This window comes from Zingiber officinale, chromosome 8B (assembly GCF_018446385.1).
Source record: "Zingiber officinale cultivar Zhangliang chromosome 8B, Zo_v1.1, whole genome shotgun sequence".
In the NCBI taxonomy this organism is placed as follows: Eukaryota; Viridiplantae; Streptophyta; class Magnoliopsida; order Zingiberales; family Zingiberaceae; genus Zingiber; species Zingiber officinale.
The window spans coordinates 3,993,842-4,006,348 of NC_056001.1; the positions used below are offsets into that span (position 1 = coordinate 3,993,842).

The following is a 12,507-nucleotide window of genomic DNA, read 5'->3' on the forward strand; positions in this document are numbered from 1 at the left end:
ACAAAACAAAGTTCTGTAATTCTATCCACAAACTTAAATGAAACAAAATGCACAAAAGTGACAAGACAAATATATTTAAGGAGAATGTGGCATCGGTGCCACGCCAAAATTAATTAAGTTTTAAATTAAAATGTCCTTTATCTATTTATATGTATACACTATATGAAAATATTATTTATATATAATAAGAGAGTAATAAAAGGTTTTGTCTCAAATGTTGAATTAAAATCTCGTAATTTATTGGACGATGAATAAGTGCAACAAATTTGGAATAAAGTTTGGATTTGGGCGTAGAATATCATCTTCTTATTGTATGTTTCTATATCTTACTCTCTCTCTCTCTTTTCTTTTGTTTGATTGTTCTCAGAAGCTGATTTAGATTTCTCAAGTTAATTAAATTACATATTATACATGTGATTATGAAAACAACAGATATTTGCTATGTTCTATTATTAACTATTTTGTAATTTTATAAATCATTTAATTTGTGCATTCAATTTAGTTTGGTTGTTAAACAGATTTACTCCTTTATAATATAGATTGTTGTTTTTAATACTCATGTTTGCAATAAAATTATTTATTTTTCAAGTTAAACGGTCAACTGTATAAAATAATTTTTAAAGTAGTAGTAAATAATTACTAAATTGACAATATCATCTTTTAAGATATAATTAAATAATTTTATTATTTTAAATTGCATAGTAGATAAGATCTTATTTTATTTAATTAATTTTTAACAGCATACATTATTGAAACTTTTTTATTTTAAAGATGTTGCCTTATCTTTTATAATTTCATGTGGCGCTATACAATTCTACGTGTCCCATAGCATAGAAAGTCCTGCTAAGCTGTAGTTAAAGTTAAAAAACGGAAGATGCTACTTATACTTATAGAAGGTCAAAGTTCATCGCAGAAGGAATTCAAGATGAGTCTAGGTGTCTAGCGAACCAATACATTCATTCCGAAGAGGCAAGGCTATTCAAGAGTGGGACAATTTTCATGACCCCAATCTCAGTCTCAGTTTTAGTAATTGATTCACCTAGTGACTCAGGCTCGAACTCCCTACCTTCTATCAGACTTAGTCTTAGTATCAGCAACTGACTCACATGTTAACTCAATCTCTGGCCCCCCTGTACCTTCTATCAATCTCAGTCTTAATTTCAGCAACTAACTCACCTACTGACTCAATCTCAAGCCTTCGCACCCTTTATTAGTCTCAGTCTCAGTAACTGATTCACCTACTATACCTTAGTCTCAGGCCCTTGCACCCTCTATTAGTTTCAGCGGTTGACTCACCTTCTAGCCCAATCTCTACCAGTCTCAACCACTGACTCACCTTCTGGTTCAATCTCAATACCCTGCACTCTCTATCGATCTCAGTCTCAATGATTGACTCACCTTTTGGTTCAATCTAGAGCCCCTGCACCCTCTATCAGTCTTAGTCTCAGTGACTCACTCACACTATGGCTCAGTTTCAAGCCCCCATCCTCTCTTAGTCTTAGTAACCGGCCTACCTTCTCTCACAGTCTCAGTCTCAGCGACTGACTCATCTTCTGACTCAATCTCAGGCCCCTCACCCTCTTCCAACATCGAATGTTGACCTTTTTCCAATCTATGTCTTAGTCTCAAATCCTGACTCTGTCTATTTTCAAGGTTACTCCATATCGACTTCACATATTTTCACGTTTAAGGCGGGCTTCTGCCCTACATGGGCTCGTTGGCAAGGACTACGAATATTCCACGATACATGATATGTTAAGAATGGAAGATATCAGATTTAATCTTCTAGATGCCCCCTATTGACTCGTGATGCTAGATGAGTGGGGAGACAACTAACGACTGTCAGATCTAGTCCCCCCATCGGCTCTTACAAGGATGGTATTTTGGGCGACGTGAAGGTGTTTTTCTAGCAACTATATAACCTCTCAGAAAGATAATTGATGTGGATGTAGCATAAGAGAAAGATAATTGATGTGGATGTAGCATTTTAGTCATTTCACCTTTTGAGGGTTTTTGTATGAAAAAGGGAAAAAAAAAAAGGGGGGGGGGGGGGCTTCGATTTTTTAGCTTCCACCACCGGCTCCTCCCTCGGGAGACCATAGCCGCTGCCACGAACAAGGAGGGGGTTTCTTGGGTTCAGCCGCCGCCGCCTCTCTCCCTCACGCTGAACGCATGCCGTCTTTCTCCCTCATGCCAGCCGCAGACCGTTTCTCCTCTCCCCCTCCCTCTCTGGCCATTCGCTGAGGTAGCCGCCGGGGTCATACACACGGAAGGGTGTCGCGCCTCCCTCTCTTGCAAGAAGCCGCAACCCTCTCCATGCTAGTGCCGCCACCAGGAAGAGGAGGTGGGGTTTTCTGCCGCTGCCCTCGCAACGACGAAAGCTGGGGCCACCTTGCCACATCCCCTCTCGGCGGCAGCACACGGGCCACCTCTCCTCTCGCCGAAAGCCTCCTCCGGTGTTGGCTTCCTCGCGCCTGGCCATCACGGCAAAGGCACACGTGGATGTTATTTTCGTCGCCTCCGACGTCGTTCACGCTCACTGCCGGTAGTGCCTCGCCCTCACGCACGAGGGCTCTCCGTCGCCGAGTCCAGCAGCCGTCGCCGCCACCTCTAGTGGATGTCGCCGAGTCCAGCGACCGTCGCTGCCACCCACCTCCAGTGGTCGCTGCCACCCTCTGATGCCACCTCTGTTAAATATCAACTCTAACCCAAATAAAGGATAAAACTTATCCAATAAAAGATAAGAGTTATAGATAAGATTTGCTATTTAATTATTTATTTTTCTAATAGATAAAGATGACGACTTGGTAAAAGATAAAATTAAATATGTGGTCAAGAGTGTTTTTCTCATTTCATGGATAAGAATTAGAATTTTAATGGCTAGGATTTAATTTAATTGAACGGTCCAGATTGTATGAAGAGTACTATAAATACTCTACCTTGTATTTAGTTTCATTGATCAATCAAGTATCAATTTGTGAGTCAAAGTTTTTTATTTTTTCTTCTTTGTCTTAGAATTGTGAGTGATCCACAAAAAGGGTGTTGTAATGTTGTTATTGTTAGTGTAAGACAAGTAATTTATTTACTTGTTTGTTGGTCCAATTTTCAGCAATTGGTATCAGAACCAGGTTAATCAGGGATTATTCTTGGTGGAGCTATCTTAGATTGTGAGGAGTTTTATGCTTTACAAGTTTTTTAATCAAACTTGTTTGGTATAATCAAAGCTTTTCGACGTGATGGGGGACCTTCAAGTAGTAGGAGGTATCAAGAAGCTCAACAACAAAAACTACAACACGTGGGCAACATGCATGGAGTCTTACCTACAAGGTCAAGATCTTTGGGAGGTTGTTGGTGGTAGTGAAGCTACACAACCGGCAGAAGACGCCAATGACATTTTGCGAAAATGGAAGATTAAGGCAGGTAAAGCAATGTTTGCCTTAAAGATCACAATTGAAGAAGAAATGTTAGAGCACATCCGAGATGCCAAAACACCAAAGGAAGTGTGGGATATCTTTGCTACACTTTTTTCAAAGAAGAATGATACAAGATTGCAACTTCTGGAGAACGAGCTATTGTCAATAACGCAATGTGACAAGACGATTGCCCAATACTTCCACAAGGTGAAGTTGATATGTCGCGAAATTTCAGAGCTAGATCCATCAGCTCCTATTGGGGAAGCAAGGATAAAAAGAATAATTATTCATGGTTTGAGGCCAGAATATCGAGGATTTATTGCTGCTATACAAGGATGGCCAACACAGTCATCGCTTCTTGAATTTGAAAATTTACTTGCAGGTCAAGAAGCTATGGCTAAGCAAATGGGAGGACTCTCACTAAAAGATGAAGAAGAAGCGCTCTACACCAAAAAAAATAAAGGCAACTTCAAACGACACACTGGTGGATCTAAAAAGGATGGTGACAAAGGAAAAAACTATCATGGGAATGGAGGCTCTCGTCCAGGGGGAGCCTCGAAGAATTATGGTGATCGTAAAAAATTTTCTGGCGAGTGCTACAATTGTGGGAAGGTGGGCCACATGGCAAAAGATTGTTGGTCCAAGAAAAGGTTCGTTCAAAGCAACACGGCTACTTCCAATTCTAAAGAGAATAGCGAAGATGATTGGGATGCTGAAGCTTTGATGGCTACGGAGGAAAAAGACTTGGCTCTCACAACAACGCCAGAACAGATTGACTACAAAAATGATTGGATCGTGGATTCAGGCTGCTCAAATCATATGACGGGTGATAAAGAAAAATTGCAAAACTTATCTCAATACAAAGGAGCTCGTATGGTGGTTACAGCCGACAACTCAAGGTTACCAATAGCACATGTTGGTAAGACGGTAATTACGCCTCGATATAATTCTAACCAAGTGCCTCTTCAAGATGTCTATCATGTCCCAGGAATGAAGAAGAATTTACTGTCTGTGGCCCAATTAACGTCTTCAGGTCATTATGTTCTATTTGGTCCTGAAAATGTAAAGGTATATCGAAACCTCAAAATTTCAGAAACACCAACAATGGAGGGTCAACGATTAGAGTCGCTCTACGTGATGTTAGCAGAGTCTGCATATATAGACAAGACAAGAAAAAATGAGACAGCAGTTATATGGCACATGCGGCTAGGTCATGTTAACTATTCCAAATTAAACATGATGATGCAGAAATCAATGCTTAAGGGACTTCCTCAACTAGACATACGAACAGACACAATATGTGCAGGATGTCAGTATGGTAAAGCACACCAATTACCATATCAGGAGTCAAACTTCAAAGCAAAGGAACCATTGGAGTTAGTTCACTCTGATGTATTCGGGCCTGTTAAGCAGTCGTCAATTGGTGGTATGCGGTATATGGTGACATTCATTGATGATTTCTCAAGGTATGTGTGGATTTTATTTATGAAAGAAAAATCTGATACCTTCTCAATGTTCAAAGAGTTCAAACAGTCAGTCGAAGGAGAATTGGGAAAAAGGATGTGTTGCTTGCGCACAGACAATGGAGGAGAATATAGCTCAAGAGAGTTCTCTCAATACTTGAGAGAAAGTCGAGTATATCATCAATACACTTGTGCCAACACACCACAGCAGAATGGTGTAGCAGAAAGAAAGAACCGACATCTTGCAGAAATTTATCGGAGTATGCTGCATGAGAAGAATGTACCTGGACGTTTTTGGGCTGAAGCAATGAGGACTGCAGTTTTTATCATCAATAAACTTCCTCAACCAAGCAAGTTTGACAAGAAAGCTATTAGATGCATCTTTGTGGGATACGATAGCTAGAGAAAGGGGTGGAAATGTTGCGATCCAACAAGCGAAAGATGTTACACTTCACGAAATGTAGTGTTCGATGAAGCATCTTCTTGGTGGACCACAGAGAAGGAGGTCTTGCCAGAATCTAAAGACCTTGAAGATAAAGTACAACAAAAGATGAGGGAGCATATAGTTCAACTTCAATCAGATTCAGATGAATCAGGAGGTCCAAATGATAATGATGCAAAGCAAAGAGTGGCTCAGAGTTCTTGGCAAACCGGCATATATCAACATCTAAATGAAGAAGAAAGGCCTAATGAAGTGGAAGAATTAACTCCACAATCTCAACTCCGAAGGTCAACAAGAACACGAAGGCCAAATCCAAAATATGCAAATGCAGCCATAGTTGAAGAAGCAGTAGAGCCTGAGACGTTTGAAAAAGTATCACAAAGTTCTGAGTGGATGACAACCATGAAACAAGAGATTGATGCACTGCAACAAAATCAGACTTGGGATCTCATACCAAAACCAAGAGATGTGAAACCCATTTCGTGCAAATAGGTTTACAAAATAAAGCATCGTCCAGATGGGTCAATTCAAAAGGTTTCGTGATCAACTCGGCATAGTACAAAGGGTTGGTGTTGAGTGGGAGTGTTAAATATCAACTCCAACTCAAATAAAGGATAAACTTATCCAATAAAAGATAAGAGTTATAGATAAGATTTGCTATTTAATTATTTATTTTTCTAATAGATAAAGATGACGACTTGGTAAAAGATAAAATTAAATATGTGGTCAAGAGTGTTTTTCTCATTTCATGGATAAGAATTAGAATTTTAATGGCTAGGATTTAATTTAATTGAACGGTCCAGATTGTATGAAGAGTACTATAAATACTCTACCTTGTATTTAGTTTCATTGATCAATCAAGTATCAATTTGTGAGTCAAAGTTTTTTATTTTTTCTTCTTTGTCTTAGAATTGTGAGTGATCCACACAAAGGGTGTTGTAGTGTTGTTATTGTTAGTGTAAGACAAGTAATTTATTTACTTGTTTGTTGGTCCAATTTTCAACAACCTCCAGTGACAACCACCAGTCGACCCACGACCTTTGTCGGTGGCACAGTGCCAGCGAGGTTGTTGGCACCCCTATAGCCAAATATGACCATTCAGTGCCGCTGCCATATTCATGGTGCCTGTTCGGCCCTCGATCCGCACTATCATACAGTTCAGACGTCGATCCGCGTGGTCGCTGCCACCCTCTGATGCCACCTCCAGTGACAACAACCAGTCGACCCATGACCTTCGTCGGTGGCACAGTGCCAGCGCGGTTGTTGGCACCCCTATAGCCAAATCCGACCGTTCAGTGTCGCTGCCATATTTGTGGTGCATGTTCGGCCCTCGATCCGCACTATCATACAGTTCGGACGTCGATCCGATATTCGATCCATATCAGCGTACGATTTCGACGTTGATCTGGCGCTCGAGTCACCGCTGATCCGACCTTCGGGCTACTGCTATTGCACTCTGCCTCCGTGATCTGTGTTTTGCCTTGTGTGTCGTGTTCTGGCCATCGAGTCGATGTATTTCGCTCTTCGTACCGCTATTATGATTGTGAGTCATTGGCATTAATCGGCCTGTGAGCCGCTATGGTATCCGGCTTAGGTGCCGTTGTCATGTCTCGGCCTACATGCCGCCTTTGGGACCCATGCTGCACTTGATTCTGTGTCGTCGCCCCCAGGTCCGGCTCCTCAGCTGACTCATGTTCATCTACCTTTCCGAATCACGACGACTCGATCAGCATCGTGACCAACTCACCGATCCATCTGAGGGCTCCCCCCGGGGGTTTGGGTATGTCACTGTACTCATTTTGCATTTATTTCGTGATTTTTCTATCATTCGGCTGGTTATATATTCGTGGGACTCATCTTGAGCATCAGGGTACCAAGGACCGGGGCAACCCGGTCATTTACTGTAAGTACTGTTGACCAGAGGACTTCTAATGACTTGGTCAATGCAGAAGACAACTCACAATCCAGGTTATAAAGATACGGTCAACATTTCAATCATGTCATCCTGACAATTCCGTCTTATCAAATTCCCAACAGAATCAATAATGAAGAGGGATTCCGGATTCTCTTCAATTCTAACAGATTCTACCTTTCTTCTCTATCTTCATTTTTCAACGTATCATCTCAAGTAAAGCCAAAATTTATATAAAATATTTAATTCTTCTTTACCGTATATTCCTTTGTGATCGTATAATTAAATCCATCGACTGATGGATTAAAAATTTCAGAAACAAAGAAACTCTCGGCGCATTAATGCCTGAGTCGTCGACAAAGTGAGAACAAAAAGCAAAGATATTCGCATGCGTCAGGTAGCTTTCCATTCTATAGAAAACTCTTCCCTCGTGATCCACATCTGAATTAAACTAACTGTCCGTTATTTCTTTTATCATGGTGTGGAATGAATCCACTCTTCTTTGTTAAACCTTAAAAAAGTCTGAATACTCGCCAGCCACGACATTCATCCAATTGGATGACCCTAAAGAAATCCAGTTGCTATATATAGCATCTATATGCTCGTGGAGAATAACTTGATCTTTGTAGAAATTCTTATCACGACAATTCTTCTCTATTCTTAAAGAAGTATTGAGAGTAGGTAAGCCAATGCATGGCTAAAAGTTTATCATGTTCTTGTGACAGAGCCATTCCATCTACTGCCTTTGTCCTTCGCTCCCATTTCAAGTCTTTTATTAATTTTGTGGATGACTTTTCTTCATAAACACTCAATAAAACTACTGCAGTTCATTGCTCCGCGGAAACAAACAAAAATAATGTTCCACAGACAGAAAAGGAAGGCTCTCGGTATCCGCAGCTTTGCTCCTGGGACACAGAACACTTATGGGTGAAATGTAGCCTGGTACAATCGGAGTCGTTCATGATGCATACGCGATCGCACATGGTCGTTGATCTGTCTGTAGCGGTTCAAGGAAGGCTGCCTTCGTATGCGGGGTCCGCATCGTATGTTCGCTGCTGGACCCAAAACCCTAGACAACCAAAGTGAGAACGAGGCGAAGCGTGAGCTATAAAAAAAAAAAAATCAAGGTTGGAATTCTAAGCCTCGTGCGCTTATAAATAGGAGAGAGTCTTTGGGGGATTGTGGATGGTTGAAAGCTTCCAAGAGGTGCGTTTGCCCTTTCGGTATAGAGCTCCAGGCGGACGATGGAGGTAGGCCAAGGTTTGGAGTTGGTGGCGGAGGCCACGATGGCGGAGAAAGGTTCTAGGTTCCGGAGGATTTGCGTATTCTGCGGGAGCCAATGCGGGAAGAAGTCTAGCTACCAGGAGGCGGCGGTTGAGCTCGGAAAGGAACTGGTACATTCACACTGCGTAAATCAAGTTGCTTCCTTTGTCGGATAATTTTATTCTTTTTTCCTGATGGATTCGAAGGGTTTCGAGGTTTCTCTAGAACAACCACGAGGAATCCCGCATTCGATCATCTGGGATCTGTCGAAGAGCAAATGAACTTCTGTCGTTTTTTGTTAAATTTTGGTCGAATGACTTTTCGGGATCCTTTTGTTTCAAAAGGAGAACTTTTTGTGATTTGTTTTTTAGTGGATCATTCCATGGGTTGCACTGGTTTAATTAAGATTCCATCTTCTTCTTGGATTTTTTATAAATCTTTTTTCGAACGTTTGATCTGATTGTTGTGTTAGCGAAAGGTTGGATGGGGTTTCTTGGGAGTGCTTGCGCAGTGGGAGTAATTCGGGAGTTTGGCATGATGGATTGCTAGCTGTAATCTGGTTGTCTGTCGATCAGCCTTCTTGCGTGGGCTCTGTCAAGTGCCAAACAAACGAAAAGAAGGAAGCAATATTCTATTGCTTTAACCAATCTAAATAGAGGCTATCGATTTACCTTACATGGGATACTGATGTATGCGACGAGCTGACCTCTGCAAGTTGGCATCATGACATTACTATGCTACCTTCGACCTTCCAAACTAATCTGGACTCCGTTCCATCTATGATTTGTCTTCTTTGATTTCGTTAACTGGTCCTCAAGCTTAGGAACTTAATTGGCAATTCAAAAATACTAGCTCTTGGTTTCCCCGCATATGCATGTCATTTTATTCTTATTGGCATGTTCCTGAACAGGTGGACAGTGGCATCGATCTGGTGTATGGAGGAGGAAGCATTGGGTTAATGGGCCTTGTTTCTCAAGCAGTCCATGATGGAGGGCGCCATGTCTTGGGGTCAGTCTCTCTCTCCCTTCCTCTTTTACCGACTCTGGTTTCCCATTGTTTGGTCATATGCTTAAGAACTAGCGACGCGTTTTCCATCTCCTTTCACCAGGTACATATTTTACTAGTGGAACCTAGTAATGGTATTTGCGTTACATAAAAAGTGGAGCAATCTGGAGATTTAAACTATATGTGAACAAAAGGCACTTTTTTTTTTTGGCACAAGCAAATCTGTTGCATGCAAAACTGCATTATAATTCTTCAACACGTAATCTGTTTTGTCTATTTGGATTACCAGGAAAGCTCCAAGGGTATTATTATTTGTCAGTCTTAACTCTTACAAATATATGTCTTGTAATTTCATTTGATATTTAATTAATATCATATTGTTATTGCATAGAAAGATCTTGCTCTATTTCTATCTCATGTACTTAATGCATTTATTTATTTATTTATTTTATGTTTTTCAGGATTATTCCGAAGTCTTTGATGCTAAAGGAGGTGAGTAAATTTCAGATCCATTCTTTTTTCGATGCACAGAAGAAGCTTATGGATTTGTTCTCAAGTACTTTACTATCAGTGCTCATTAGACCTTTGGGATCGAAAGTGTTTGTATTTCTTTTTCATAATTATATTTTGGAAGTTGCCTACATTTAGGATGTGGTATTAATGTGAATTTGAAGAGCATAAATAAATTTGTTCTACCAGCTTTCCTTTACTTCCCTCTTTGTTTAAGTAGATTAAAGTTGAAAGTGCTCCTTTTTGTTCACCTTAGTAATCATCGTAATGTATTGTGCTGTTTTTTTGCAGTTAACTGGTGGGACAATAGGAGAAGTTAGGGCAGTATTAGACATGCATGAACGAAAAGCTGAGATGTCTCGACAGGCAGATGCCTTTATAGCTTTGCCTGGTATACTTCTGAAACACTTTATAACTAGTTCTACTTTTTCTTAATCCGTGGTCTTCCTAACATGCGTCTTGTAATGCCAATCACACAACAGGTGGCTATGGGACACTCGAAGAACTACTAGAGGTCATTACGTGGGCTCAGCTTGGAATCCACAAGAAGCCGGTAAGTTATATAGTTTAAGCTTAGCTGCAATATTGACCTACCTTTTGATTTATCAACGTTCCATACCCGACGTGCCTGCCTTTCACATGTATATTTCTATTTTATCTTCATATAAGTGGGATCATGTTATTTAAAGAAATGTCGACGTGATTGACTCATCAGGTTGGACTATTGAATGTTGATGGCTTTTACAATTCATTGTTGTCATTCATTGATATGGCTGTCGAAGAAGGTTTCATTTCCCAAGCTGCTCGGCACATAATTATATCTGCCCATTCCGCCAAGGAGCTAATGAGAAAACTTGAGGTACGCATCAATAATATATTGTAAGCTTATGATTCACGCATGCAATTTTATAGCCCTCCAACTTGCCCTTGCGTGCATGTCTCAATTATCTCGGCAATGGCCTCATCCGATAGTAATTAATTATTTAATTAGTTTGACTGGGCAAATTTAATTTATAAAAAACCATTCACTCTGTTTCAGCTTGACGTTTCATTTTCTTGTTATAAGTCACATTCTTTTAAAGTTAACGGTTTTGATTATGTAGTGAAGGTTAAGATTCCTTTAAACGGACCCTAAATAATTTAAACTCGTGACATCTTAATCATAAGAATTTACCAAACAAACCAGGAATGCTTAGAAATATAGCCTGAAGAGATTGTGCTTTGTATTTTGTAGGAATACATACCGGAGTATGAATCCACTTTGGTGTGGGAGACTGAACAGCAGCCTCTCAGCTTTGTGCTGGAACCAGAATCCGGCATTGCTTCCTAACTTCTCCGGCCAACTGATTTCCTAACGAAACTTACTATATACTCTTCAAACACCAGGATAAATAGAAACAAAGTACAGTTTGAAAGTAAATAGCGGTCAGGACCTATATCTTCTCCATAGACTTGCATTAGACTGCACTTCCCATTAGTAGATTAAATATTTGATGACTCGTATGACATATCCCATTCCTCATGAATCAATTTAAATCACAAGTTGTGTACTTCGTTCTGTGTGTCACTTCCAGTGGAAGGATAGATAGATTTTGAATTCTGTATCTATTTATCGTGCATAAACTCAATGATTGGATTGGACCCTTGTTGCCGTCTTGTAGTCTCCTTTTGAATTCATGATTTAGCGAAGCAAACGTTACGTACGAGGTCCTGTGCTGGTGATAAAGGTTAAAAAATGGGTTTTCTGTTTGAAAGTAACTAAGAGAAGTAAAAGAAAAAAAAAAAAACTAAGAATGCTTGACTAGAACTAGTGTTTGAAGTCATTAAGTAGTCCATTTTGATTAATAAAGTTATTTTAATTTTTAAATTGTCGCTTCAAATTCTGATTTGGCCGGCTTGGAGCTTTGATAGAGCTTCATGGATGGAAGCACAGCGTTTTTGCTCTCATGGGTCAACTGCAAAGGATGTTCCTTTTTCTCAGTGGAAAATATCAATTGGTCCTCTCAAGAGGAGATTCTTAGATGTGTGTTTTATTGATAATTAACTAATGCAAACACAGAAACACTGGGAAGATGAATCAATGATAGTCGAGTTGGATTCTAAGAAAGTGTTCGATAAAGATAAGTGGTAAGCCATGAAAATTTGGAAGACGGAAATAGCAGTGAGAGAACTATCTAATGTTAAATATGAGGCAGAAAAGGAGGGAGAAGAAGATAGAAACAGGAGCGAGACTTATAGATAGCGGAAGTGGTGACGAGGAAGTCCATGAAATCGTAGAGTAAGTTGTGAGGTGAAAGAAATTTGAAATATCACAAGATAAATAGTCGGAAGGAATAAAAAGTACATTGATATCACAAGATTCCAGGCATTCATGCTTCATTATTTATGTTGACTCCTTACAAAGTGATGCCTTTCTTCTTTCTGAAAAATTAACCTTACTTTCAACAGATGTTGAAATCCATGAATCACAGGGATTCTGTAATGATAATTTATAAACAG

The 12,507-nt window shown here is 40.0% G+C and overlaps 1 protein-coding gene across 1 annotated transcript; it reads left to right on the forward strand.

Annotated features, from left to right (window-relative positions):
• Nucleotides 1-8,309: 8,309 nt before the first annotated feature.
• Nucleotides 8,310-11,649, forward strand: LOC122017518 (cytokinin riboside 5'-monophosphate phosphoribohydrolase LOG7-like). Its single transcript, XM_042575158.1, has 7 exons — nucleotides 8,310-8,624; nucleotides 9,404-9,501; nucleotides 9,960-9,990; nucleotides 10,300-10,399; nucleotides 10,491-10,561; nucleotides 10,724-10,867; nucleotides 11,243-11,649. Exons 1-7 carry the CDS (start codon nucleotides 8,475-8,477, stop codon nucleotides 11,336-11,338), a joined length of 690 nt encoding a protein of 229 aa, XP_042431092.1. The 5' UTR covers nucleotides 8,310-8,474; the 3' UTR covers nucleotides 11,339-11,649.
• The last annotated feature ends 858 nt before the right edge of the window (nucleotides 11,650-12,507 follow it).

Bases quoted from the DNA above. Each gene is read 5' to 3' on its own strand.
- LOC122017518 (XM_042575158.1), top strand. From the start codon at position 8,475: ATGGAGGTAGGCCAAGGTTTGGAGTTGGTGGCGGAGGCCACGATGGCG. The intron at 9,502-9,959 runs GTCAGTCTCTCT...TATGTTTTTCAG, and splicing joins GGAGGGCGCCATGTCTTGGG to GATTATTCCGAAGTCTTTGA. The intron at 10,562-10,723 runs GTAAGTTATATA...TTGACTCATCAG, and splicing joins TTGGAATCCACAAGAAGCCG to GTTGGACTATTGAATGTTGA.